Raw genomic sequence first — 27,515 nt, 5'->3', positions numbered from 1 at the left:
TCCCTGGGCCAGGCCACTGTGAGACCAGGTGGGCTGTCAAGCTTTATGCTTCGCCAGATTCGCTTGCCTTAATGCGAATTTTTTGCATTCTACTTTTACCGTTTCTACTCTACCTGATACCTTTTGTGTTTTTCTGCTCTGTACTTTATCAATTTGTTGCAGCATACTTTTAGGCGTTCTATGAAATTTTTCACTTTGCTTTGGGCTGAAAGTTGAGTTTGATTTTTCTGACAGTCCAGTGAAAAGCAGCTTAAGCGTGAGCTTCATTTCACAAATGCAAGTGCAACGGTATTAAATTAGAGCACAACTCAATTGCTAAATCTTTTATATACTTGAACAAAAAAGTGTCAAGTGCGCTTAATGCAGTATTTTTTGTTATTTGGTTTGCCACAAACTTTACAGGAATCATACATATCTTTACTCTTCATAAATAATATTAGAACAAAATGGTAGAAATTTTAAAACGGAGATTTTCTCTGAAAGTAGAGAATTCCATACATTTATTATAAGAGATACATATATGCTTTATAAAATCCATAAGTTGTTTCAAAATCATCTACATATTCAGATGTATACTTTGCTGATTGATTTCAAGATCTCATAACTTATACTTAACGCTTCGCAGAATTGGATACTTTTCGCCTGCGCACTGGCCACGAAAATCATCCAGCGACAGATCATGGAAGGCTACGCCACCCAAGTTCTTAGCCTGAACATAGCTGGCCTTAATAGCCGCCGTTGTAGGATCCTCGTAACCTACCCAGACACCGGACTCACCATTTTCACCCACCGCCCGATATGCATAGATGCCATAGCGTTTCGTTGGATCGCCTACCTTGCGAAGATGATCTGTGCTCGTGTCCTTGCCCCCGCCGAGATGATGCTGCAGCAGTTCACAGATCTCGGGCCAGCTCATCAAGCCGGGAATGCCCGTGCGTTTACCAGCGGGTGCAGCGCCCTCCGTAGCCTCAATGGGTGGAAAGCCTGTGATGCCGGAGTCGCGGCTCATTTGCCAGGCGCGTCCATAGCTAGTGATCCCAATGTTCAGCTGCTGTGCATTGGCTGTGTGATTCAGCCAGTAATCCACCTGATATTGGACATTCAGTGTGGAATCCCGATCGGACATGGCACACAATGGCGTTGGCAGATCCGCTTGCTTCGGATCACGGTATGGCGTCTGGAAGTCATAGGTGCCCAAGTTGACAAAGTCCAAAAAGCTCATCACCGAGGGAATATCTATGTAAACTGTGTAAAATATTGAAAATTAACTGGTATCAATTTGGACTGCAGAGCAGTTTGGTTTTAAATAAATCAAAATGAAATTAAAAATGCAGAAAGAACGGGTGTCTCAGACATGCCAAAGAATATACTTAATCACCTCAAAGTGTACGCTTAAAGACCGGAGTCAAATTATTACGATATATAAATTGAATTATATATTTAAAAAACTGACCGATTGTTCCCTTGAAAACTATTTGTTTCTGTCATATACAAAAAAATAACAGAGCTTGCGACCGATTGTTCCCATGCAAGCTATCCGATACATATAAATGCTACAAAAATACGCATATTTGCCAAGTTTCAGCAACACAGTTTCAAAGTTGAGCGGCAAGTTTGCACAGAAATAGACAGACTATTAAAAAATAATACTTGAATAAATTCTTTGTAGTAATTAATGTAATTAATGTGGTAATTTGATCCTGATTTGATTAACTCCACTAAAAGAATAATATAAAAAAAGCCTTAAGGAATTAAATGGGCAATCAAATATTCTACTCACGTTCGGCATCCACATGTGGCAACATGGTAAGGGTTAGCAGTTTGCCATTGCGCTGCAATTCCAAGCGCAGCTCTCGCACAAGCGTTGCAAATTGCGCTTTGTGCTCCTCGGCCGTGGGATCGATAGCGGAGCTGCTGAACCAGCCCTTGAACGAATTCCACGCACGCTTCAAGGCGCCCTGCTGCTGCTTGGGCCGGACCTGGGGAAACTGCCATGCCAGATCGAGGCCATCGAAGCCATATTTGGCCAGTTCAGCGTTGACGCTGGACTTGAATTTGTTGCGGCTGTCCGCCTCCTCGAGCAGGCTCAGATATTTCCCAGTGTCTGCCACGCCCTCGACATTAAGATCCCGTTCACCACCCACCGAGAGCAGAATGCGCAGATGGGGAAACTTTTGGCGCAGCGCCGTTATATGAGCATAATGCTGCCGGTTATAGCTAAGCTCCGGATTGAGACTCTTGATCTTAAAGCTTTCCGCATCGATGCCCGCATATCCATAAATCAGAAAGTTGCAAAAATTTAAAGCTGGCTCCAGTTCACTGAGCGATAGTTGTGCAGGGCCTTCAATGTATTGGAAATCCAAAATATAAGTCAACATAGACAATGCTATATGTGTATACAAAGATAACCCCACTCGACCTCCTTACGTCTAATACATACAGATTAGACGACATTTCGCTCTCACCTTCACGGACAAAACTCGAGGCGTCGTAGAAACAAACGAGCTTAGCCACATCGGCCTGGCTCACATGCCAGGAGCAGCACAGGCAGAGCAGCAGGCCCAGAAAAACACCACCACTGGGCAACATATGTGTGGGTGTGTGTGTGTGTGTGTGTGTGAGTGAGTACGTATGTCTCCGATACGTTGTGTTTACTTTGAGATTGGATTGCGGACTGATGCTGAGCTGGACGTGCTGATAACGCTGTGCGAAATGAATTCAAAACCTAATACAAAGCACGAAATTAATTTCAAAAACTTCGGAGTGTTAAGTCTCTCTAACTTTGACGTATCTCGACTGTCAGCTACTCTGTTTTTAGCATTTTTTGGTAATATTTAAGATTATGTCAAGAATCTTAGTTTACTTTATAAAGTTATCATTATTTATATGTTTGTTAGTCTAGTAGTAACGGAATATTTCACAAAAATAAATAAATTAAAATTATGTTCCAGCTGCTTTGCTCCATTATGGGTTACTTCTATTGCCAATGCCAGCCAACCACCGAAGAACACAAATCTCATAGCTTTCACAGACAAAAAGGTACAATATTTTGAGGGATTCAAATATAAAAGGGATTTTAGTGCGTTATAACTTGTTGTGGTTCAGCTTGGAGTTGGTTTGCCAAAGTCGCTGGTTCATGTCACTTTGCCGCCGTTACACCTACACGCCTCCCTAACCGCTCCCGTAGCTGAATTAATCGCAATTAGCAATTGACAATAATGTTGTTGTGCAAAGCTTTAATACATTAAGGCATGAGCTGCCTCAAATTTTACATCTTCCTCTGATCTGATCGGGTGAACGGTCTTTACAAAGTGCCTCATATATATAATTACAGATAATTCGGTGCAACCTGTCAAGGTCTGTTACATACTCGTCAATTGGTCAGTGTTTACAGTATTTACAGTGGCAGAATTTGATAATGAATAACAAGTGATTGATTAATGTATTAAATGTGTATTTATTATATTTACTGTGTTTAAGACAAATGCGATTTGGCTGCAATCATTACTTCTAGAATCTCATCTGATAAGTTTCCATTTTTATTACGGAATCTAAATAATGTGTAGTTTGTATGCTGTTTGGCATTCTTCAGTTTAGTTCTTCAGCCTTCGCCCTGTATGAACACTGCAGTTAGTACACCCAGCGTTTATGATTTTCGTCCAGCCCCATATGGGATTGGCTGTGCGAAGAAATTTCCAAGTTTAGTATCGAGTTCAAAATGCATAAAGTCCGTCTACTCACCACTGGCAAAAGCCAACAGACCCAACACAAATACAATTGACAGCCACTTCATTTTCGAATAGCTGTAGTGCAAACCTCAACAATTATACTGATTCATATGCAATGAAATCTTGTGCTTATATAGCCAAATTGATATAAGCTTCCAGGAATAAACTTATATGTGACAACAGGTCAACCACGAGATAACGCGGAAAAACCCGCAATTGAATATTTTAAGACCATCATTTTCGAATGAAAAGAAAGCTTTTGTTGCCTTGTGTATACTTAATGCGAAGTAAAATCTCTTGATGTGTATAAGGCAAAAGTTTAAAATTCTCTTAATTTAAGCATTCTAAAATCAATGGTCAAAACTGTAAATTCCGCACGGATCTCCTTTGTCCTGTTGCAAATGTTTATACACGTATAATTATAATTATTAATTAATACTGAATAAAAATATATGCTTTGCAAGCCTAAGTCCTATGTCCATGAATAATGATAGCTCAATCTTAGGCCAGCTGTAATTCTAGAACCCAATTATCTTAGTGCATCTTTTGACTTACGTATGAGTATTGTTTTTCGACAGACTTCTCAAAATTCAATTACAAATTGTTTACACAAATCTGTATATGTGTGTCTGATTAAAACATCAAGCCTTACTTGTTCCAGCTGCTTTGCTCCATTATGGGTTACTTCTATTGCCAATGCCAGCCAAGCACTCAAAAAATGATCAGTATCCTTCAGAGGCTCATACTTTTTGCTCTCCGCAAGCTGCTTTGGCTTTTCACCAATTTATTGCGTAAACAACAAAAATAAATAAAAAAATTAAAATAGTTTTTTTTCTTGCAGTATTTGAAACAACTTTTGCCAACTTGCATCGATTGGCTGCCGAGCTTGTAGTTTGACAGCCCTCAAGTGCTTATCCAAATCCTTTTAGAAACTACAATTAAAGTTTTGAATCCTGAAAGACCATTTGTCGAGCGTTTAATTTTAACATGTATTGCGAGTTTGAATAGCGTTTCCAACTTTGAATGCAGTTTTCATATAGAAGTCAAACCATTATCAGGAAGCCCTGGTTTTTGAAAATAGGGTCACTTTGACAAAGTTATGGCCTTTGAAAGTCCTGCACACATGCCCATGGACACGCCCACAGTTGCCCACATGCACACCCAAACACACACACACACACACACACACTCCACAGGTTGACAATAAAGCTCTGGTCGTCATAATAAACTAATAGTTCCCCAGCTGCCAAGAAATACTTAGCTGTCTTTGTGTTCCTCCAACCTCTGACTGATGCACATATATACATAAATATAAATATATATATATATATATATATATATATAAACATATATATATTTTTATATATATAGTTTTGTGTATGTATAATACACACACACACACACACAAGTATTTAAGTGTCTGCTTGTGTGGGCAAAGTTGTGTCTATAAAGGGTATATGCATATGTGGTTAGCAGGCATTGAAGACTTCTTGGATTTAAACAGCTGTTAGCTTTATAGCTTATACTTATACTAATTTTAAATTTGATATAAAAAAAGGCTATTAAAGCATTTCTAAAAGTAGCAAAATGTTATGGAATTTTTTCTATTATACAAGCTAAAAGTACTTGTAAAGTTGTAATGTAATGCTAAACCTTGCAATTACTTTTCAAACTTATAATATACTTTAGATTAATTTCAGCAATTTGTTTAAACTAAGTCAAATTAAGTTGTCCCTCAGGGACACTCACATTAATGTGCGAATTTCTTAACCAGTAGAAAAAACATTGAAATATTCAAGTTGTTCTGAAACTGAAAATTCATATAAGAAAAGAGCATTTCAGCTTCGTTTACGCACACACTTTTCGCTACTCTGTCACAACAGTGGCACTGGCATGTTTACACACACACATACACACACACATAATGTGAATGATGTAGTGTGCACAGCCATGGCATATTTTCACACAAGCTTGAGTAAATAGGCCCAAAACCCCGCAGAAGCTTTCTTATCTGGCGCTCCTCGCCTCGCCCCTCTCACGCCTTGAGATGCATTACTCGTAAGAATCTGTATATATTTAATAAAACAAAGAAATGATGTAAGCTATATATATATATACAAATAGTGTATTATTTATATATGTGTATTATTTATAAATACTCGTTGAAGAAAATGTAAAAAAGTTAACAATTTGTATATAAAAGCTCTGAAAATCACATAAATCATTGTGAATCAAGCAAAAAGTATTTTTTGTACAAGTTCTTTGTCTGAGAACACTTTTCCATAAATAGCTGTATAGCTAGCAAAAACATTTTAATTTCATTTAATTTTACTCTGTTTGCTTTGTAACTTAATTGTATACACAATTCAGAGTTCAATTCAGAGAGTGAATTAACAACTACTACTATCTAAGCTAGGCTGTCTGACAATTCGACGTTCAGTTTCAAATATAGATTAATACTATCATGAAGTGATTGCTGCTGGCTTTCAGATTGCGACTTTCATTGTTAACTATACAAAGTGCCTCATATATATAATTACAGATAATTCGGTGCAACCTGTCACGGTCTGTTACATACTCAGTGTCAGTGTTTACAGTATTTACAGTGTTAGAATTTGATAATGAATAACAAGTGATTGATCAATGTATTAAATGTGTATTTATTATATTTACTGTGCATAAGACAAATGCGATTTGGCTGCAATCATTGCTTCTAGAATCTCATCTAATAAATTTCAATTTTTATTACGGAATCTAAATAATGTGTAGTTTGTGTGCTGCTTGACATTCTTCAGTTTAGTTCTTCAGTCCTTAACCTCCACGAACATTGCAGGTAATACAATCACCGTTAATGATGACGCTACCACCCCTTAAGGGATCGGCTGTGCGAAGAAATTTCCAAGTTTAATATCGAGTTCAAAATGCATAAATGCAGTCCTTCTACTCACCACTGGCAAAAGCCAACAGACCCAACACAAATGCAATTGACAGCCACTTCATTTTCGTATTGTTGCAACGTAAACCTCGACAAGTATACTGATTTAAATGCAATGAAATCTTGTGCTTATATAGTCAAATTGATAACAGCTGCCGGGAAAAAACCTATACGAGGAAAAAACGTTATGTGATAACAGGTCAACTACGAGATAGCGCGGAAAAACCCGCAATTGAATATTTTAAGACCTTCATCTTAAAATAAAATGAATGCTTTTGTTGCCTTGTGTATATTTAATGCGAAATATAATCTCTTGATGTGTATAAGGCAAAAGATCATGCTATTTCATTGATTAACAAAGTACTAAGAGGGAAAGAGAGAGAGAGAGAGAGAGAGAGAGAGAGAGAGAGAGAGAGAGAGAGAGAGAGCGAAAGAGATTGAGAGAGTAAGTACCATATAATTTATGTGTGATTAGTGAGGAGTAATTATACCTTAGCCAACAAATTTTAACAAAATTGCTATAGCAAATGTTAGAGAAATCGAATCTCCCCATTCAATAGGGAATATACTGGTTGCATCATGAAATCAAGAGCAGAGTATTTTTAGATTTCCTAATAAGCTTCAAGCTATGTTTGCATATCGCAGCAACGATTATACATAAGTATCGCTTTATCGATTAGTATCGAAAATCTGGTCACACATGAATTGTTTTTCTTTCTTTCTGCGTTGTATTTTCCTAAGCTCAAAAGTTGCTCTCAATTCTTCAATAAGTAAAGACGCACTCGTGCATAATAAAGATAATCCATAATCAGAAACTGCGTTTGACTCTTCATTTTTCCACGCCATTTGCAACAGGTTATGGGCCCAGGGCCATGAAGAGTAGTGTTTGTTATTTTTAATTGCTGTGTGCTAAAATAATAATATAATAAACATGAGTGGACAAGGATTATATGCCATCGAAAAGTTGGATGGCGAAAACTATGCGGTGTGGTCGGTGCATATGAAAAGTGTGCTGGTGCATAATGACTTATGGCCAATTGTTAGCGGAAGAATTGTGAAATCGGAGAGTGCAACTTTGGCTGAAAAAGCTGAGTTTGATACGCGTGACTACTGGGTGTAAAAGCGTCACAGATAAGTTTCATTAAGAACTGTGCTTCGGCAAAAGAAGCTTTGGATAAGCTCGCCGGTGTGTATCAGCCGCGTGGACCTGCCAGAAAAATTACGTTGTTTCGAAAATTGCTTCGGTTAAGCTTGTCAGAGAATTCGGCTGTGCAAAACTACATAAATGAGTTTTCCGATATAGTGGACAAGCTAAAGGAAATTGATATGGAAATTTCTGAAGACATTTTGACAATTTTGTTGCTGTCGGGACTTGGAAAAAGTTTTAAAAATTTTGTCGCCGAAACGCGAGAGCAGTTGCCATTATTGTCTGACCTTAAAATCAAAATTATTGAAGAAGGAGAGAGACAAAAAATAAGCAACGAAGAAGCCGACAACAGTGTACAGCAAGCGTTTGTGTCGCGTACAAAAAACAGAGCAAGCAAAAAAGTGCATGAAAATAACGGTGCTATGCATGCCAAAAAGTGTTATAGATGCGGCCGTGAAGGTCATTTTATTGCGCAGTGCAAAGAAAGAATAAATGACAAAGGAAAGGAAAAAAGCAACGACGCAAAACGATCGTTCGCTATACTCGCGAGTGTGCAGAGTAACAGTAAAGTGACAAAATCGATGTGGTGTCTGGACAGTGGCGCCACTGCTCACATGTGTTGTGATAAATCGTGGTTTGTTGACTTTAAAGAGCACAATGAAAAAATTCTTCTCGCGGGCGAAAAATTCATAAAAACGTTTTGTACGTTAGAGAATTACAAACAAACTTTATATCTGTTTCAAAAGCCGTGGCAAAAGGGTATAAAGTGGTGTTTGAGAGAGAGAGAGAGAGAGCCATAATAAAAGACACTCAAAATGTGACAATACTGCAGGCTGAAATGGCATAATCATCTTGGTCATCTAAATATGGCAAGTTTAAGCAAAATGGCAAGGAATGAGATCGTGCACGGTTTGAAATCGATCAAGAAAAACATGGCTGTGTGCGAAACTTGCGCGAAAAGCAAAATATGCGTTGGATCGTTTCCAAGGGCATCTGAGAGTCGCGCAAAAGAAGTGTTAAGTCTTGTGCATACAGACATATGTGGACCAATAAATACGACGTCTGCCGGAGGGGCACGGTACTTTGCGACATTTATCGACGATTATTCGCGTTATACTTTTGTGTATTTCTTGAAGTCGCGGGACCAAATTCTAAAAGTGTTTAAAGGACTGGTAAGCCGGGCCGTCCCACGAAGGTATTTAATTCTCTTAATATGTTAAGAGCAGAAGATGTGCCAATCCCCGCAAGTATAGGTGATGCTATTAATTAAAAAATGAGTAGAGAATGGTTAGCATCAATACAGAAGGAAATTCAAGCACTTGAAGCAAATAATACCTGGGAACTTTTAGATTTGCCAGAGGGCAAGAGAGCCATAGGCTGTAAATGGGTATCCGGGGTAAAAATTGGCAAAGACGGTTACGAGGAGCGCAATGCGCTGACAAAACGCGTTGCAGAGTTGACGGAGCGCATCAGCAGCGTAGAGAAGGAGCTGTTCCCGCTGCAGTGCGGCAACAAGGAGCTGACCTCAAAGATCGAGGAGCTGAATGTGGAGAACACCTCGCTGCGCACCGAGGCCATCAAGTGGCGTCAGCGTGCCAATGCTCTCGTCGAGAAGAGCAACAGGAATCACGAGGAGTTCAAGCGCCTGCAAGCGGAGCGCGAGAGTCTCGCCAAGCTGCTAACAACCTAGAAGGAGGTGAACAAGAAGCAGTTGGACGAGCTAACGTCACTGAAGTCGCGCCTCGAGAACGAGATTCCGGCGTTGAATAGGAATCTCCAGATGTCTGATGTATTAACCAAGAATTTACAAAAGAACAAAAATGTGAAATGTATTTATGAAATGAATTGTTATTAATCTTGGTATTTAGTTAAGTATGTAATCATTGAGAGAGAGTGTTGAAATATGTTTGAATATCGCAGCAACGATTAATACTTAAGTATCGCTATATCGATTAGTATCGAAGATCTGGTCACACATGAATTGTTTTTCTTTCTTTCTGCGTTGTATTTTCCTGATTTCAAACGTTGCTCTCAATTCTTCAACAAGTAAAGACGCACTCGCGCATAATAGAAATAGAACATAAGCAACATGAAGTAAATTTCGATAGCTTTTATTGTGGGTCTATTGGTGCTGGCCAGTGGTAAGTGTGGAAACTGTAACCATAACTTCATGCATTCAATATGCACTTCATTTATCGCTAAGCTCCGGATTGAGACTCTTGATCTTAAAGCTTTCCGCATCGATGCCCGCATATCCATAAATCAGAAAGTTGCAAAAATTTAAAGCCGGCTCCAGTTCACTGAGCGATAGTTGTGCAAGGTCTGTAACGTACTGGAAATCCAAAATATAAGTCAACATAGACATAGATAACCTCACTCGACCTCCTTACGTCTAATACATACAGATTAGACGACATTTCGCTCTCACCTTCACGGACAAAACTCGAGGTGTCGTAGAAACAAACGAGCTTAGCCACATCGGCCTGGCTCACATGCCAGGAGCAGCACAGGCAGAGCAGCACGCCCAGAAATACACCACCACTGGGCAACATATGTGTGGGTGTGGGTGTGTGTGTGTGAGTGAGTACGTATGTCTCCGATACGTTGTGTTTACTTTGAGATTGGATTGCGGACTGATGCTGAGCTGGACGTGCTGATAACGCTGTGCGAAATGAATTTAAAACCTAATACAAAGCACGAAATTAATTTCAAAAACTTCGGAGCGTTAAGTCTCTCTAACTTTGACGTATCTCGACTGTCAGCTACTCTGTTTTTCGCATTTTTTGGTAATATTTAAGATTATGTCAAGAATCTTAGTTTACTTTATAAAGTTATCATTATTTATATTGTTAGTCTAGTAGTAACGGAATATTTCACAAAAATAAATAAATTAAAATTATAAACTATCAAATTGAGCGAATAAGTAAGACTATCAAACGTGCTCCAATTTGCGAATACGGAAAATGGTAAGCAAATGATAAATAGCAGTTTTCATATGAAAATTCTCTTAATATAAATAATATAAAGCATTCTAAAATCAATGCTCAAAACTGTAAATTCCGCACGGATCTCCTTTCTTCTGTTGCAAATGTTTATACTCGTATAATTATAATTATTAATTAATACTGAATAAAAATATATGCTTTGCAAGCCTAAGTCCTATGTCCATGAATAATGATAGCTCAATTTTAGGCCAGCTGTAATTCTAGAACCCAATTATCTTAGTGCATCTTTTGACTTACGTATGAGAATTGTTTTTCGACAGACTTCTCAAAATTCAATTACAAATTGTATACCCAAATCTGTATACGAGGTGTGTTCAAAAAGTATCGCGAATTTTGTGTTTTTTCAGATATTATTTATTTATTCATGAATATCTATTTTGTCCCCTTCAAAGTAATCCCCATGAGATATTATACACTTGTGCCAACGGTTTTTCCAATCTTCGAAGCACTTCAAAAAATCATTTTTTTTTATCTTGTTAGGAGCTTCGATCCCGTCTTTATCTCGTCAAGCGTAGCGTAACGTCGTCCTTTCATGGGCCTCTTCAGTTTAGGGAACAAGAAAAAGTCACAGGGGGCCAGATCTGGGGAATACGGTGGCTGCGGCATCATTAGTGTCTTGTTTTTGGCCAAAAAGTCGCGCACAAGCAACGATGTGTGAGCAGGGGCGTTATCGTGGTGCAAAAGCCAATTTTTGTTCTTCCACAAATCCGGGCGTTTCTGGCGGATTGCTTCGCGCAAATTGCGCATAACTTGCAGGTAATATTCCTTATTGACCGTTCTACCCTGTGGCAAAAACTCATGATGCACCACGCCCCTGCAATCGAAGAAAACTGTCAGCAAAACTTTCACATTCGACCGAACTTGGCGCGCTTTTTTCGGTCTTGGTTCGTGCGGCAGCTTCCATTGAGATGATTGAGCTTTGGTTTCCACGTCGTAACCATAAACTCACGATTCGTCACCAGTTATGACCCTCTGGAGCAAATTTGGGTCGTCGCGGACAGAGCCCAACATCTCATTAGCAATGTTCATGCGATGCTGTTTTTGGTCGCAATTGAGCAATTTTGGTACGAATTTCGCGGCGACCCGTCTCATGCCCAAATCATTGATAAAAATCGAATGGCATGAGCCAATCGATATGTCTAGCTCCTCAGCAACTTCTCTAACGGTGATTCGACGATTGGCCAATACCATTTTCTCCACTCCATTAATTTTTTCGTCTGTTGTTGAAGTGCTCGGGCGTCCGGCACGCTCTTCGTCGTTCACATCTTCTCGGCCTTCTGAGAACATTTTGTACCACCGATAAACGTTGCTTCGGTCCAAGGTAGCTTCTCCGTATGCCACAATCAACATTCGGAATGCATCCGCGCACTTAATTTCGTTTTTCACACAAAATTTGATACAGGTTCTTTGATCCATTTTTTTGAATAGGTAAAAATCGAAGACGATCCAAAACACGTGCAAGCAAAGCAGCTGTCAACAATTAAGTGAACAATCAAAATGGCCGAGCTTGTCGGCATAAGTGAGAGACATGAGTACCAACATAACGCTACAAAAAAATCGAAATTCGAATATACGTAACCCGCGAAAATTCAAAATTCGCGATACTTTTTGAACACACCTCGTATGTGTGTCTGATTAAAACCTTATTTTGAGGGATTCAAATATAAAAGGGATTTTAGTGCGTTATAACTTGTTGTTGTGGTTCAGCTTGGAGTTGGTTGTGTATATATGTTTGTAAGGAGAGAGACAGCTGTCATTAGTTGCTATCACTTTGCCAAAGTCGCTGGTTCATGTCACTTTGCCGCCGTTACACCTACACGCCCCCCTAACCGCTCCCGTAGCTGAATTAATCGCAATTAGCAATTGACAATAATGTTGTTGTGCAAAGCTTTAATACATTAGGCATGAGCTGCCTCAAATTTAACATGGCAAATGATGAGCTACCCCACAAAATACATCTTCCTCTGATCTGATCAGGTGAACGGTCTATACAAAGTGCATCATATATATAATTACAGATAATTCGGTGCAACCTGTCACGGTCTGTTACATACTCGTCAATTGGTCAGTGTTTACAGTATTTACAGTGTTAGAATTTGATAATAAATAACAAGTGATTGATCAATGTATTAAATGTGTATTTATTATATTTACTGTGCATAACGCAAATTCAAAAATGGAATCTTAATAATGTCTGGTTTGTGTGTTGTTTGGTATTCTTCAGGTTGGCCAGTCAGTTTTGAGCCTTCATGAATACCGCAGTTAGTACAAAAACTGTTAATGATGATTTTACTAGGCAAGAAAATGGCTGTGCGAAGAAATTTCCAAGTTTAATATCGAGTTCAAAATGCATAAAGTCCGTCTACTCACCACTGGCAAAAGCCACCAGACCCAACACAAATACAATTGACAGCCACTTCATTTTCGAATAGCTGTAGTGTAAACCTCAACAATTATACTGATTCATATGCAATGAAATCTTGTGCTTATATAGCCAAATTGATATAAGCTTCCAGGAATAAACTTATATGTGACAACAGGTCAACCACGAGATAACGCGGAAAAACCCGGAATTGAATATTTTAAGACCATCATTTTCGAATGAAAAGAATGCTTTTGTTGCCTTGTGTATACTTAATGCGAAGTAAAATCTCTTGTACTGTGTACAAGGCAAAAGTTCATGCTTATTTCATTGATTTACAAAGTAGTGTGGGAGAGAGAGAGAGATTGAGAAAGTAAGCACCATATAATTTATGTGTGATTAGTAAGGAGTAGTTATCCCTTAGCCAACAAATTTTAACAAAATTGCTTTAGCAAATGCTAGAGAAATGGATTCTCCCCATTCAACAGAGAATATACTGGTTGCATCATGAAATCAAGAGCAGATAATCTTCAGATTTCCTAATAAGCTTCAAACTATAATCTACAAAAATAAATATAAATGCATTCAGAGAATGAATATTTAATGATCAGTTGCAACTTGCAGGTAACAAATAGAACATAAACAACATGAAGTGGATTTCGCTAGCTTTTATTGTGGGTCTATTCGCTCTGACCAGTGGTAAGTGTGGAAACTGTAACCATAACTTCATGCATTCAATATGCACTTCATTTACAGCAAATCCGTTACGTCTGGACACTGAGATCATAAATGGCGATTGCCAAAAATGTCACGTACGCGGCAATTAATCAAATATGCACAAGGGGAGCAATGGGCAGTCAAATATTTTACTCACGTTCGGCATCCACATGTGGCAACATGGTAAGGGTTAGCAGTTTGCCATTGCGCTGCAATTCCAAGCGCAGCTCTCGCACAAGCGTTGCAAATTGCGCTTTGTGCTCCTCGGCCGTGAGATCGATAGCGGAGCTGCTGAACCAGCCCTTGAACGAATTCCACGCACACTTCAAGGCGCCCTGCTGCTGCTTGGGCCGGACCTGGGGAAACTACCATGCCAGATCGAGGCCATCGAAGCCATATTTGGCCAGTTCAGCGTTGACGCTGGACTTGAATTTGTTGCGGCTGTCCGCCTCCTCGAGCAGGCTCAGATATTTCCCAGTGTCTGCCACGCCCTCGACATTAAGATCCCGTTCACCACCCACCGAGAGCAGAATGCGCAGATGGGGAAAGCTTTGGCGCAGCGCCGATATATGAGCATAATGCTGCCGGTTATAGCTAAGCTCCGGATTGAGACTCTTGATCTTAAACTCGAGGCGTCGTAGAAACAAACGAGCTTAGCCACATCGGCCTGGCTCACATGCCTGGAGCAGCACGCCCAGAAATACACCACCACTGGGCAACATATGTGTGGGTGTGTGTGTGTGTGTGAGTGAGTACGTATGTCTCCAATACGTTGTGTTTACTTTGAGATTGGATTGCGGACTGATGCTGAGGCCGTAGCTGAGCTGGACGTGCTGATAACGCAGTGCGAAATGAATTCAAAACCTAATACAAAGCACGAAATTAATTTCAAATACTTCGGAGCGTTAAGTCTCTCTAACTTTGACGTATCTCGACTGTCAGCTACTCTGTTTTTCGCATTTTTGGTAATATTTAAGATTATGTCAAGAATCTTAGTTTACTTTATAAAGTTATCATTATTTATATGTTTGTTAGTCTAGTAGTAACGGAATATTTCACAAAAATAAATAAATTAAAATTATAAACTATCAAATTGAGCGAATAAGTAAGACTATCAAACGTGCTCCAATTTGCGAATACGGAAAATGGTAAGCCAATGATAAATAGCAGTTTTCATATGAAAATTCTCTTAATATAAATAATATAAAGCATTCTAAATTAATGCTCAAAACTGGAAATTCCGCATGGATCTTCTTTGTCCTGTTGCAAATGTTTATACTCGTATAATTATCATTATTAATTAATACTGAATAAAAATATAAGCTTTCCAAGCCTAAGTCCTATGTCCATGAATAATGATAGCTCAATCTTAGGCCAGCTGTAATTCTAGAACCCAATTATCTTAGTGCATCTTTTGACTTACGTATGAGTATTGTTTTTCGACAGACTTCTCAAAATTCAATTACAAATTGCTTACACAAATCTTATGTGAAACCTTACTTGTTCCAGCTGCTTTGCTCCATTATGGGTTACTTCTATTGCCAATGCCAGCCAACCACCGAAGAACACAAATCTCTTAGCTTTCACAGACAAAAAGGTACAATATTTTGAGGGATTCAAATATAAAAGGGATTTTAGTGCGTTATAACTTGTTGTTGTGGTTCAGCTTGGAGTTGGTTGTGTATATATGTTTGTAAGGAGAGAGACAGCTGTCATTAGTTGCTGTCACTTTGCCAAAGTCGCTGGTTCATGTCACTTTGCCGCCGTTACACCTACACGCCCCCCTAACCGCTCCCGTAGCTGCCTTAATCGCAATTATCAATTGACAATAATGTTGTTGTGCAAAGCTTTAACACATTAAGGCATGAGCTGCCTCAAATTTTACATCTTCCTCTGATCTGATCGGGTGAACGGTCTTTACAAAGTGCCTCATATATATAATTACAGATAATTCGGTGCAACCTGTCACGGTCTGTTACATACTCGTCAATTGGTCAGTGTTTGCAGTGTCAGAATTTGATAATAAATAACAAGTGATTGATCAATGTATTAAATGTGTATTTATTATATTTACTGTGCATAAGACAAATGCGATTTGGCTGCAATCATTGCTTCTAGAATCTCATCTGATAAGTTTCCATTTTTATTACGGAATCTAAATAATGTGTAGTTTGTGTGCTGTTTGGCATTCTTCAGTTTAGTTCTTCAGCCCTCACTCTGAGGTTTGAACACTGCAGTTAGTACACCCAGCGTTTATGATTGTCTTCCAGCCCCATAAGGGATGTGCTGTGCGAAGAAATTTCCAAGTTTAGTATCGAGTTCGAAATGCATAAAGTCCGTCTACTCACCACTGGCAAAAGCCAACAGACCCAACACAAATACAATTGACAGCCACTTCATTTTCGAATAGTTGCAATGCAAACCTCAACAATTATACTGATTCATATGCAATGAAATCTTGTGCTTATATAGCCAAATTGATATAAGCTTCCAGGAATAAACTTATATGTGACAACAGGTCAACCACGAGATAACGCGGAAAAACCCGCAATTGAATATTTTAAGACCATCATTTTCGAACGAAATGAATGCTTTTGTTGCCTTGTGTATACTTAATGCGAAGTAAAATCTCTTGATGTATATAAGGCAAAAGTTTAAAATTCTCTTAATTTAAGCATTCTAAAATCAATGCTCAAAACTGTAAATTCCGCACGGATCTCCTTTCTTCTGTTGCAAATGTTTATACACGTATAATTATAATTATTAATTAATACTGAATAAAAATATATGCTTTGCAAGCCTAAGTCCTATGTCCATGAATAATGATAGCTCAATCTTAGGCCAGCTGTAATTCTAGAACCCAATTATCTTAGTGCATCTTTTGACTTACGTATGAGTATTGTTTTTCGACAGACTTCTCAAAATTCAATTACAAACTGTTTACACAAATCTTATGTGAAACCTTACTTGTTCCAGCTGCTTTGCACCATTATGGGTTACTTCTATTGCCAATGCCAGCCAAGCACTCAAAAAATGATCAGTATCCTTCAGAGGCTCTTACTTTTTGCTCTCCGCAATGTGTTCAGCTGCTTTGGCTATTCACCAATTTATTGCGTAAACAACAAAAATAAATACAAAATTTAAAATTGTTTTTCTCTTGCAGTATTTGAAACAACTTTTGCCGACTTGCTTCGATTGGCTGCCGAGCTTGTAGTTTGACAGCCCTCAAATGCTTAGCCAAATCCTTTTAGTAACGACAATTAAAGTTGTTTAATTTTAACATGTATTGCGAGTTTGAATAGCGTTTCCAACTTTGAATGCAGTTTTCATATTGAAGTCAAACCATTATCAGGAAGCCCAGGTTTTTGAAAATAGGGTCACTTTGACAAAGTTATGTCCTTTGAAAGTCCTGCACACATGCCCATGTCTTTGTGTTCCTCCAACCTCTGACTGATACACATATATACATAAATATATATATACATTTATATACATATATAGTTTGGTGTATGTACAATATACACACACACACACACAAGTATTTAAGTGTCTGCTTGTGTGGGCTGGTTACCAGGCATTGAAATGTTGTAGTGTGCACAGCCATGGCATATTTTCACACCAGCTTGAGTAAATAGGCCCAAACCCCCGCAGAAGCTTTCTTATCTGGCGCTCCTTGCCTCGCCCCTCTCACGCCTCTCACACGCCTCTACCCAAACTCAAACAAAGCGCGGGCTAATGGGAATAGCAACCCCAAATATCATGAAACTGCTCAAAGTTGCCATCTGTAAGTCTTTAATACAGCTGACCTCCCCGTCGATTGGGTGATTAACTTTTTGGGCAACGTCAGAGCAAACATCTGCCCTCGGGCGAGAGGGAATTGTAAGTGGAGCATTTGTGTGGCATAATTAAATTGTTAACGCACACGTGTCGACTATGCGCCGGGTTGGCTTTTGGGTATTTATGCATGTGCATGGGTTCATTTAATCGGAATGCTTTCTACGTTGACAAATGTGGCAATGGCAATGCCAACAGCAGCAGCAGCAACAAAAACAACACCAACGCTAATCCACCCAAAGCCAATCTGTGAGCAAGGCAGGGAGCGACATCTGAAACCATGACAGTAATACCCAATACCCAAACCCAATGCTCAAACCCAATGCTCAAACCCTGTACCCTATACCCCATACCCGATTACAGTTCACTTTGCATGGCTTACGCCCTTGGCTGGTGTTTTTAATGCTTCATTGGCTTAATTGCCAACCAACAGCAGACACACTCACACACACACATACATAAACACACACACACACATGCACGCAACTTTTACCCGGTGAAAATGAATTCAACCACAAACACGTTCATTTACCTTTCATAGATACAGATACACACGTCCCAGCCAAACTCAACTCGGATGTTCGCTTTCCTACACATTTACAACTTTAAATTTGTGCTTTATAACCATTTTGCTCTTATTAAAAGTTTGTGCAAAAACTTATAAAACTTTGTATATAGGAAATGTATAATAAGTATTTCGTACATTTTAGATGGATTACTCGTAAGAATCTGTATATATTTAATAAAACAAAAAAATGATGTAATCTATATATATATATATACAAATAGTGTATTATGTTTATATGTTAATAAATACTCGTTGAAGCAAATGTAAAAAGCTAACAATTTTCATATAGAGGTTTTGAAAATAACATAACGGTACAGACTCAAAAAAAAAACTCGACTTACACAACACTACATAAAGACCTACATGCACACACAAAACAAACGAAACAGCCTTTCCTGCAATGGACCTGCGCGGATTTGATTTGATTGTGCAAAAATTGTTTCCCCAATTTGGCAAAAATCCGGACGCCGGATTTTGTTGAAGAACAATGGTACTTAGATATTTAAATTAATAATAAATATGAAAATAAATAAATATACGGACATGAATAACGAATAGATATATTACTATATATATATAGAAATTACTTAACATAACATTCAAATACATAGATAATTGCCTACATACAACATTTACATAAATATACTGCAGGACGAATGGATGCGCTGAAGCACTGCGCCCTGGGCACTGAACTTGGGTTTGGCACAATGTATGATCGGTTTGGCTCGCGCAGTCGACTTGCACTCGACAGGGCGTCAACTCCAGACTATATAACATAAATTATAAAGTTGCGGCGTGACCTGCCGTCGGCCACCTGAACATAAACCACAAAATTAAGACAGCACAACAATTAGTTGAACAGACACGCTTACGCCGAATTTGACTCCACAAAGCCTAAAGTATAACGGAGGGTTAGTGCACTCCTAAAGACGCTCCAACCTTTGCTTGCACGGCACAAAAATCTACGCGCCACGGAACATGACCTGCCTCACTTTGCGTTTTTTTCACTTTTGCTAATTCTCCCTAACCCACAGCATGCCACCTTGCGGAAAATACCGCTACAGGCAACGCTGATCTCGCTGACCCTGCCAACTTGCTCCCCTTTTTCCCTTTAAATTTCCCTTTTGGTGGTGGTATACGATAACTGCCTATCGATACTTCTGCAAATGCACCAAAGTTAAAAATTATCCCACAGTAATGTTGCGTATTTAATATTACTTACTCTAATCTAGATTACAAGTTCTTTGTCTGAGAACACTTTTCCATAAATAGCCGTATAGCTAGCAAAAACATTTTAATTTCATTTAATTTTACTCTGTTTGTTTTGAAACTTAATTGAATACACAATTCAGAGTTCAATTCAGAGAGTGAATTAACAACTACTACTATCTAAGCTAGGCTGTCTGACAATTCGACGTTCAGTTTCAAATATAGATTAATACTATCATGAAGTGATTGCTGCTGGCTTTCAGATTGCGACTTTCATTGTTAACTGTGGCAAGTGGTGAACACTGATCGGGTGAACGGTCTATACAAAGTGCCTCATATATATAATTACAGATAATTCGGTGCAACCTGTCACGGTCTGTTACATACTCGTCAATTGGTCAGTGTTTACAGTATTTACAGTGGCAGAATTTGATAATGAATAACAAGTGATTGATCAATGTATTAAATGTGTATTTATTATATTTACTGTGCATAAGACAAATGCGATTTGGCTGCAATCATTGCTTCTAGAATCTCATTTGATAAGTTTCCATTTCAATTACGGAATCTAAATAATGTGTAGTTTGTGTGCTGTTTGGCATTCTTCAGTTTAGTTCTTCAGTCCTTAGCCTCCATGAACATTGCAGCTAACACAATGTCCGTTAATGATGACGTCACCACCCCTTAAGGGATCGGCTGTGCGAAGAAATTCCCAAGTTTAGTATCGAGTTCAAAATGCATAAATGCAGTCCGTCTACTCACCACTAGCAAAAGCCAACAGACCCAACACAAATGCAATTGACAGCCACTTCATTTTCGAATAGTTGCAATGCAAACCTCAACAATTATACTGATTCATATGCAATGAAATCTTGTGCTTATATAGCTAAATTGATAACAGCTGCCAGGAAAAAACGTATATGTGACAACAGGTCAACTACGAGATAGCGCGGAAAAACCCGCAATTGAATATTTTAAGACCTTCATTTTCGAATGAAATTAATGCTTTTGTTGACTTGTATATATTTAATGCGAAATAAAATCTCTTGAAGTGTATAAGGCAAAAGTTCATGCTGATTTCATTGATTAACAAAGTAGTTTGTATGTGAGAGAGAGAGAGAGAGAGAGAGAGAGAGAGAGAGAGAGAGAGAGAGAGAGAGAGAGAGAGAGAGAGAGAGAGTGAGTAAGTACCATATAATTTATGTGTGATTAGTAAGGAGTAGTTATCCTTTATCCAACAAATTTTAACAAAATTGCTATAGCAAATGCTAGAGAAATGGATTCTCCCCATTCAACAGAGAATATACTGGTTGCGTCATGAAATCAAGAGCAGATAATCTTTAGATTTCCTAATAAGCTTCAAACTATACTCTACAAAAATAAATATAAATGCTTTCAGAGAGGCTGCTCTGAGCGTTACTTACTTCTGTTTCGCTTATAAAAGCGCTTTGAATGAATATTTAATAATCAGTTGCAACTTGCAGGTAACAAATAGAACATAATCAACATGAAGTGGATTTCGATAGCTTTTATTGTGGGTCTATTGGCGCTGGCCAGTGGTAAGTGTGGGAACTGTAACGATAACTTCATGCATTCAATATGCACTTCATTTACAGCAAATCCGCTACCAGACAATGTCATCATAAATGGCAATTGCGATAAATGTAACGTACGCGCCGATTAATCAAATATGCCCAAGGGGAGCAGGGGCAAAATATGCACCCGCCTGCGTCACAACATTACACAGACACATTACTTTTGAAATGTGGTTTATACTAAAATTAAAAATTTGCTCCACGCATTTTAACGAAAAAAAAAATGGATTCGGCTTGATTCTAAAGTGTAATACAAATAAAGTGATTGCTAAATGTATTTAGTGTGTATTTATTTATATCTACTGTACAATGCGCATAACTACAATGTACACCTCGACAATTATACTGATCTGCTGATATAGTTTCCAGGAAGTAAAAAATATAAATGACGCCTACGCCTTCGACTCCGTGAAATGTGATCTTAAATGGCGATGGCAAATACTGCAACTTCGGCACCAAAGAATAATTTATGCAGGGAACATGGGGAACAGATGCGGCCTTAAACACATATATTATATATAGTTGTAGGATATCGTTTAATTAAAATTTGCGCCTCCCACTTCAATAAAGTGGGTTCGCTCTTGGTACAAATTGGAAAAGAAATAACAAGTGATTGCTAAATGTATAAAATGTGGATTTATTTTTATTTACTGTGCATAAAGCAAATACAGTTTAGCTACAATAATTTATTCAAGAATTTCATCAGGTTAATTTAAAAGCTTACATCATTTTTGAATTGTGTTCGCTGGGTAGTCTCCAACCAGTTTCTTCAACCTTTTAAAAATGCAGCCAACACATTGTCGTCTAATAAATGCATCGGCAAGCACCAAAGAGGCGGCTGTGAAACGAAATTTCCAAGGTTAAAATGGAGCTAAAAATTAATGAAGTCCTTGCATTACACTGGCAAAAGCCAAAGGATCCAACACAAATGCCATTGACATCCACTTCAATGTTGTTTAAGTGTCTGCATTGTAGGCAGACTCCTTCAATTAAACTGAAGAATGAAGAATGGTGAATTAGCAGAAATCAGACAGTGTAAAAAAGAGAGTAGTCATTTTTTGAACCTTTAAAAAATCCAAAAAAAATACTTACATAAATAAAATAAATAAAAATACCCATCTCAAAATTAAAAATAGGCAACAAGTGATTTGTTTATGCATATTTCATGCGAAAATATTTATTAAAAACATTTGAGAGATAAGCCAATAATATTTCAATCATTTTGAAAAGATAAATTCATGACTGAATTCTGAATTCAAGAGTTCTAAATTTTGATATTATTGCTGGCAATTCGTGGAGTAGTTTATTCACATCAATATTATTAATGTTGCATCCATTGCAATCGCCGTTGAAATTTACATCATTTGGCAGAGGAGAAGCTGTTAAAGGATGGAGCAATTTAAATACGAAAACATTTTTTGGATTGTCCATGATTTGCAATCTTACCACTAGCCAATGCCAGGAGACCCAGCATATACGCAATTGACAGATACTTCATGGTAATTTAATATTTTTTTGTAGCTGACTGAAGCAAAAGCATTCAGTTGTTGTGCTTATATAGGCACTTTGATGTCTTGGAAATATATAAATATGAAATAATCTGGGAGACACTGTACATGCGCGTCGAGAACATTTTTGTCTCTCCGTTTGACTCTGTCTGCCCGTCTGCCCGCCTGCTCTACGCCGTTCACTCTCTTCGAGTAACTGGATTTTTATCACACTTAGCGACGGCAACGTGTTACAAGTTTCCATGGCGATCAGGAAATTATCGTATTCATCCGACAAACTCGACAACAACAATATAGACACACACTCTTCGACCATTAAAAAGTCGATCTCGCTTAGTCTTTCCACTAAGTTTGCAAACTTATGTACGTCTGTGATTACAGATTATTCATTTTTATTTTATATAAAAAATTCATAAACATTCATGTGATTAATTATGTCTAATTGCGGAGAACATAGCTTGTTGTAAAATATAAAAGACCAAAAAGCACAGAGCCTGCAGTCAAGCTCTGAGTAGCAGCTGCCGATTTTTTGATATCTCCTGGAATTATCACTGAATCGTCGCCATCAGGTCGATTACAGTCTATGCATTGGCCATTGATAACCACACTGCCCGGCGTAGCTGTCAAAGGGAAAATACGTTTGTTATATTAATTGTAAGGGGCTTCTAGAAAATGCAATTACCGCAAACCACAGCCAGAAGGCAGCCCAACAGTAGCAGTATCAATGCAGTTGTTTTCATATTCACAGTTCAGTGCTCCAAACGATCTGAGCTTGAAACGACCATATCATGCACTTTTATATAGAACATTATACAGATAATGACTGACACGAGAATCAATCTACGTCAACTCGTATATATTATAAAATGAGATTACAACCACTTCGGCATTATCCGCTTGGTGGGCAATGATCTCATCTACTCAGTTTAAAAATTAAATGAGGCCTTTTTGCGAAACATCTGTAGTAAAAGTATTATAATTTAATACAAAATGTATATAAATAAATGTGAAAAATATATTTGATGCGGGTTATTTTCATTTCAGAAGTCGATTCAAAGTCGATTTAGCTTATTTTAATTATTTCGATTAACAGAGTTGCTCAGCTCGCATGGCTTAAAAAATATCGATTAACAGACTTGCTCAACATAATTATCTATATGGTCTCAAGTAAAGTACAGTCATTAAAAATATGACGATTATGCTTAAATGAGTTATGCATATGAGTATAGATTAACTAATCCTAACCACTAGTCTAGTATAGTATTGCTGGAAAAAAATGATCAGTTGAATTATATATAATTCGTAAGTTTGTCTGTGTCAACAAAATTGTTTTAGTCAAATTTATATATGTATATATATTATATATATAAATATTATGTTATTATTTGTAGCTTGCTGATTTTCTTTTGAAACTCACAAAAGACTTCATTAATTATGAATGTTTTCCAATATACATTTGAAGTACAAATATTGAATATTGAATATACATATATATATAAGCAAAGTAAATGCATACATACATTCGCAAGTATTGAATACACATTTAAACGCCAAGTTTAAATATATACAACATATATATGTACATATATACATTGTTTTGATTGTAGTATGTGGTGCTATCAACCGCAAACTGTATTGCACAGCTATATTAACAAAGGAGAGAAAAGCAATAATAACTCATATGATTTAGTGATAAGAATTTACGTTGCAGAATTTATTAAACATTTTGTGGTTATTTTGTTTGATTTGTGTACTTAAAATATACGCTTCACATTCACAACATTGTACTATTTGGTTATTAATTATATGGCAGATGATGAGGATGGCAACTTCAAGGATTTAGGTCGTCCTAGGCACGAACATTGCACACTTTGCAATCGCCATTGATGATGACATTGCCAGGACTGAGTGGATTAGCTGCAGAAAACAAAAAAAAACAAATAATATTAATCTTGTGAATATAGAGAAATGTTGCAACTAGAATCCGGTCCTCCGCCCGTCGACTTACCACTAGCCAGAGCCAAGAGGCCGAGCAAGAAAGCGATCGACAGGAATTTCATGTTGATGGTTTTGTAATATTTTGTTTCTGTTGAAGACTCAAGCAAAACTACGGTTGTACTGATGCCTTACCACTTAGCCAGCAACGCTTTTATAGCTAGCCTGGAATTAGACACACGCTGAATTGGCACACGTTATCAACACGCTGAGATTCGAACTTGGAATTGCCCAGATTCAGGCGAGTGCTTAAAGTCTGATAGAAAAATTCTCAATTGCGTTGCGGCAAATGTGTTATTAGCTTTCAACTGAGTGCTCACTGAATGCGAAGCTGATATTCTCAGAGAAATATCTCATAGTCTATTGCTCTCGAGCATGCCCGAACTTGTTTTAATACTATACTTACTTGCTAAGCGGTCGGAGGGTATAATAACTTTGCCGTGAAGTTAGGAACGCATTGAAGGATGTATATATATATGACTGATCAACAAATCTAGTTGAGTCGCAATACACTTGCATATCTGTTTATATGCAAAACTCGTCTGTCATAAGAGATCGCTAGTTACGAGTTTGATTGTGCTCCTCAGAAAAACATGAATGTCAGACCACTAAAACATAGGGTATGTAATTGTCGGCATGCCGCAGAAAAGCATTCTTTCTTGTTTTTGCGATAAAAGCTGTCTAAGGCGCAGCTATACTGTATGTAAATATCTATTTGCAATATCTTATAGTATGTACTTTTCCGAGTAATCGTTAAAAAATCTTGACTGCTGTTGTTTGTTGAACTTGTCTTATGAATTAATTGCGCTGCCAATTCAGTTAGAGGTAACATAATATTCCCATGAAATATGCACATTTATTTCAACAGGATTTTCCATTTCTTAGTACAACAACAGAAATTAGATTGACTGGGAAATACTGAAATAGCTGCATTTTATTAACAAAATTAGAATAATAATATGATAAGCTTTCAGCTTAGTTTCCAAACTGATAAGCGACACGTGTAATATATTGATTATTTTAATTCTTTACGAGACATTTCAATATTTCTCAGTTGTTTATATTTTTTTATTTAAAGTAGCAGAACAAATAATATATATATATATATATATATATATATATATTTATTTATAAGCAATGTGTATGCATACATTTATTTAAAAATATAAACGAGTTCAAAGATCAATTTGATAATGATTTCGCAAATCAAAACAAAGTCAACTTTTGATGGCCTCTTCAATATGCAATTTATTTCTCAATGTAGCTGACAATAGCATTGTGCTGACATTTATACACAATCTGTTGACAGACCCTCCATCAACCATTAGATATCTGTAAAGAATTTCAAACTCACAGTAAATAATTGAAATGCATTCATAAGTTGTTTTTTATTTTTTTTTTATTTATTGTTAATTAGGAAATATGTTTAAGATTTTGAATGCAGTGTGAACATAAATATGGTACAAACAACTTGAGATTGAGAGTGAAGAAGTTTTGTTTGCCTATTTGCCGCCATGGACATTGCAGTATTTGCAGTCACCGTTGATGACCACACCTCCATCGGGCGACAGTGGAACGGCTGTTGTTGATAAATCAAAACAAAGAAAGCATATTTTAGAATTGTGCTGAGCGAATTAACTGGTTAGATATTGCCACTTACCACTGGCCAGAGCCAAGAGACCGAGCACGAATACGGTGACAACTGAGAAGAATTTCATATTGTTGGCTGCAGCTGTTGACTGTTTTGCAAAGGCTTGCGTTGAACTGATGCTGCTAACTGGTCAGCATCCATCTTATATGGGTACTAGCTGTACGCAGCTGCGAAATACACACAGCCACAACTTTTTGCCAATTGAGACACACTGTTCTCAGTGTCTCTGTGTGTGCTCTTGATAAGTACCCATAGGGAAATTCCCAATGGAATACACAATGTTTGCTTATCAAATTAACTTGACGACCCATCACTGAAAAGGATTTCTCTTCGCTTTTTCTCTCTCCCTCTCTTTCTCACTGTTATCATTATTATATTACATTGTTAGCCTTGAACAATTAAATAAAGGAATAAAAAGTAATTACAAATATATAATATTAATATGTAAATTTATTACAAATTCTATCTGACAGTGCATCGAAGTTGGCGCATTGTATTATTACTGCATTGTCTTGGCGAAAATATGTATTTAATATTCTGTTGTAAGACATTCTCTTCATTATAAATGTGATTAGATGTTTGATTTAAATAGTAGTTTTAGTAATGTGTTTTTATGATCTTTCCTTCGAGCTCTTATTATCTGCTTTACTCACACTCTCTCTATTTTTCTTTCACCCTCTATTTAATTAATTTGCCCTCTTTTATATTGCCTTTCTATGCGAATCTCAAATAAAAGTATGGCCTACAAAGTTATGAGTCCTTATTTATTTGGTAGTATTTCTCTATAAGAGATATATAATTTTATAAGTTAAGTCTAAAAGTAACATACAATTTAAAATACAGAGTATCTAGCATTCTCGCCTCGAGTACTCTTCCATGTTCAATAGAAGCATATACTTTTTTAATCGTATAAGTCGATTTCAAGCATTGACTGATTAATATATATAATATATATATACGTCTGTATGCCAATGCTATACTGCGCATTCTGAGTGCCATATTTTTAAAAACGTTGCAATCTGTCGAAGCGTGTTATAAGTTCATCTTTGTTTACATGCTGCAAAGTCATTGATAATCTGGGCATTTCCATATTATTTTAATTAATAGCATACAATACTGGAAAGAAAAATAGCACTGTTAAAGTTTAAAAAAAATTGAATTTCTGCTGTGCTTTGCTTGTTTGAGTCTTGTCGCTGATGTGAGGCGAGTAACAAATGTGATCAAGGTCAAAAAATCGAATTCATCTCATTTGATAGGATAT

The 27,515-nt window shown here is 37.4% G+C and overlaps 9 protein-coding genes and 2 long non-coding RNA genes across 13 annotated transcripts; 1 reads left to right on the top strand and 10 right to left on the bottom strand.

The window, feature by feature from the left end:
- Positions 1-452: 452 nt before the first annotated feature.
- Positions 453-14,695, bottom strand: LOC6560651 (chitinase-like protein Idgf5). Of its 2 annotated transcripts, XM_043216461.1 has the most exons (4): positions 14,604-14,695; positions 2,466-2,576; positions 1,781-2,341; positions 453-1,245 (listed from the first exon to the last, which is right to left on the bottom strand). In XM_043216461.1, the coding sequence occupies exons 1-4, from the start codon at positions 14,614-14,616 to the stop codon at positions 599-601; spliced, it is 1,332 nt and encodes a 443-aa protein (XP_043072396.1). In that variant the 5' UTR covers positions 14,617-14,695; the 3' UTR covers positions 453-598. The 2 variants fall into 2 exon arrangements, with proteins under 2 accessions (XP_043072396.1, XP_001986987.1); XM_001986951.3 differs by lacking the exon at positions 14,604-14,695 and having other exon boundaries at positions 2,466-2,710.
- Positions 3,440-4,495, bottom strand: LOC116806361. The gene is made up of 2 exons (XR_004365620.2): positions 3,742-4,495; positions 3,440-3,679 (listed from the first exon to the last, which is right to left on the bottom strand). It is a non-coding gene; the product is annotated as an uncharacterized LOC116806361 (long non-coding RNA).
- Positions 6,369-6,764, bottom strand: LOC6570845 (bomanin Short 3). Its single transcript, XM_001997021.3, has 2 exons — positions 6,677-6,764; positions 6,369-6,610 (listed from the first exon to the last, which is right to left on the bottom strand). The coding sequence occupies exons 1-2, from the start codon at positions 6,726-6,728 to the stop codon at positions 6,540-6,542; spliced, it is 123 nt and encodes a 40-aa protein (XP_001997057.1). The 5' UTR covers positions 6,729-6,764; the 3' UTR covers positions 6,369-6,539.
- Positions 9,906-10,362, bottom strand: LOC6570846 (chitinase-like protein Idgf5). Of its 2 annotated transcripts, none has more exons than XM_032742270.2 (2): positions 10,214-10,362; positions 9,906-10,142 (listed from the first exon to the last, which is right to left on the bottom strand). In XM_032742270.2, exons 1-2 carry the CDS (start codon positions 10,360-10,362, stop codon positions 10,091-10,093), a joined length of 201 nt encoding a protein of 66 aa, XP_032598161.1. In that variant the 3' UTR covers positions 9,906-10,090. The 2 variants fall into 2 exon arrangements, with proteins under 2 accessions (XP_032598161.1, XP_032598162.1); XM_032742271.2 differs by having other exon boundaries at positions 10,239-10,306.
- A 1,240-nt stretch (positions 14,696-15,935) lies between the features above and the next one.
- LOC116806161 lies at positions 15,936-16,468 on the bottom strand. The gene is made up of 2 exons (XR_004365553.2): positions 16,243-16,468; positions 15,936-16,180 (listed from the first exon to the last, which is right to left on the bottom strand). It is a non-coding gene; the product is annotated as an uncharacterized LOC116806161 (long non-coding RNA).
- A 3,491-nt stretch (positions 16,469-19,959) lies between these two features.
- On the bottom strand, positions 19,960-20,356 carry LOC6559729 (bomanin Short 3). The gene is made up of 2 exons (XM_001986949.3): positions 20,268-20,356; positions 19,960-20,201 (listed from the first exon to the last, which is right to left on the bottom strand). The coding sequence occupies exons 1-2, from the start codon at positions 20,317-20,319 to the stop codon at positions 20,131-20,133; spliced, it is 123 nt and encodes a 40-aa protein (XP_001986985.1). The 5' UTR covers positions 20,320-20,356; the 3' UTR covers positions 19,960-20,130.
- A 633-nt stretch (positions 20,357-20,989) lies between these two features.
- LOC6559728 (bomanin Short 3) lies at positions 20,990-21,377 on the top strand. Its single transcript, XM_001986948.2, has 2 exons — positions 20,990-21,064; positions 21,122-21,377. Exons 1-2 carry the CDS (start codon positions 21,013-21,015, stop codon positions 21,187-21,189), a joined length of 120 nt encoding a protein of 39 aa, XP_001986984.1. The 5' UTR covers positions 20,990-21,012; the 3' UTR covers positions 21,190-21,377.
- A 940-nt stretch (positions 21,378-22,317) lies between these two features.
- On the bottom strand, positions 22,318-22,633 carry LOC116805051 (bomanin Short 3-like). The gene is made up of 2 exons (XM_032734839.2): positions 22,547-22,633; positions 22,318-22,479 (listed from the first exon to the last, which is right to left on the bottom strand). The coding sequence occupies exons 1-2, from the start codon at positions 22,596-22,598 to the stop codon at positions 22,337-22,339; spliced, it is 195 nt and encodes a 64-aa protein (XP_032590730.1). The 5' UTR covers positions 22,599-22,633; the 3' UTR covers positions 22,318-22,336.
- Positions 22,634-22,978: 345 nt separating this feature from the next.
- LOC6559453 (bomanin-836) lies at positions 22,979-23,376 on the bottom strand. Its single transcript, XM_001986947.3, has 2 exons — positions 23,291-23,376; positions 22,979-23,228 (listed from the first exon to the last, which is right to left on the bottom strand). The coding sequence occupies exons 1-2, from the start codon at positions 23,346-23,348 to the stop codon at positions 23,047-23,049; spliced, it is 240 nt and encodes a 79-aa protein (XP_001986983.1). The 5' UTR covers positions 23,349-23,376; the 3' UTR covers positions 22,979-23,046.
- A 917-nt stretch (positions 23,377-24,293) lies between these two features.
- LOC6559452 (bomanin-068) lies at positions 24,294-24,726 on the bottom strand. The gene is made up of 2 exons (XM_001986946.2): positions 24,617-24,726; positions 24,294-24,525 (listed from the first exon to the last, which is right to left on the bottom strand). The coding sequence occupies exons 1-2, from the start codon at positions 24,666-24,668 to the stop codon at positions 24,458-24,460; spliced, it is 120 nt and encodes a 39-aa protein (XP_001986982.1). The 5' UTR covers positions 24,669-24,726; the 3' UTR covers positions 24,294-24,457.
- Positions 24,727-25,984: 1,258 nt separating this feature from the next.
- Positions 25,985-26,423, bottom strand: LOC116804984 (bomanin Short 2). The gene is made up of 2 exons (XM_032734358.1): positions 26,264-26,423; positions 25,985-26,182 (listed from the first exon to the last, which is right to left on the bottom strand). Exons 1-2 carry the CDS (start codon positions 26,319-26,321, stop codon positions 26,106-26,108), a joined length of 135 nt encoding a protein of 44 aa, XP_032590249.1. The 5' UTR covers positions 26,322-26,423; the 3' UTR covers positions 25,985-26,105.
- Positions 26,424-27,515: the final 1,092 nt, after the last annotated feature.

The sequence above is a fragment of the Drosophila grimshawi genome, unplaced genomic scaffold (genome assembly GCF_018153295.1).
Source record: "Drosophila grimshawi isolate 15287-2541.00 unplaced genomic scaffold, ASM1815329v1 contig_1369, whole genome shotgun sequence".
Lineage (NCBI taxonomy): Eukaryota > Metazoa > Arthropoda > Insecta > Diptera > Drosophilidae > Drosophila > Drosophila grimshawi.
The sequence above is the reverse complement of the archived record's forward strand: the minus strand, read 5'-3'. Positions and strand labels throughout refer to the sequence as shown.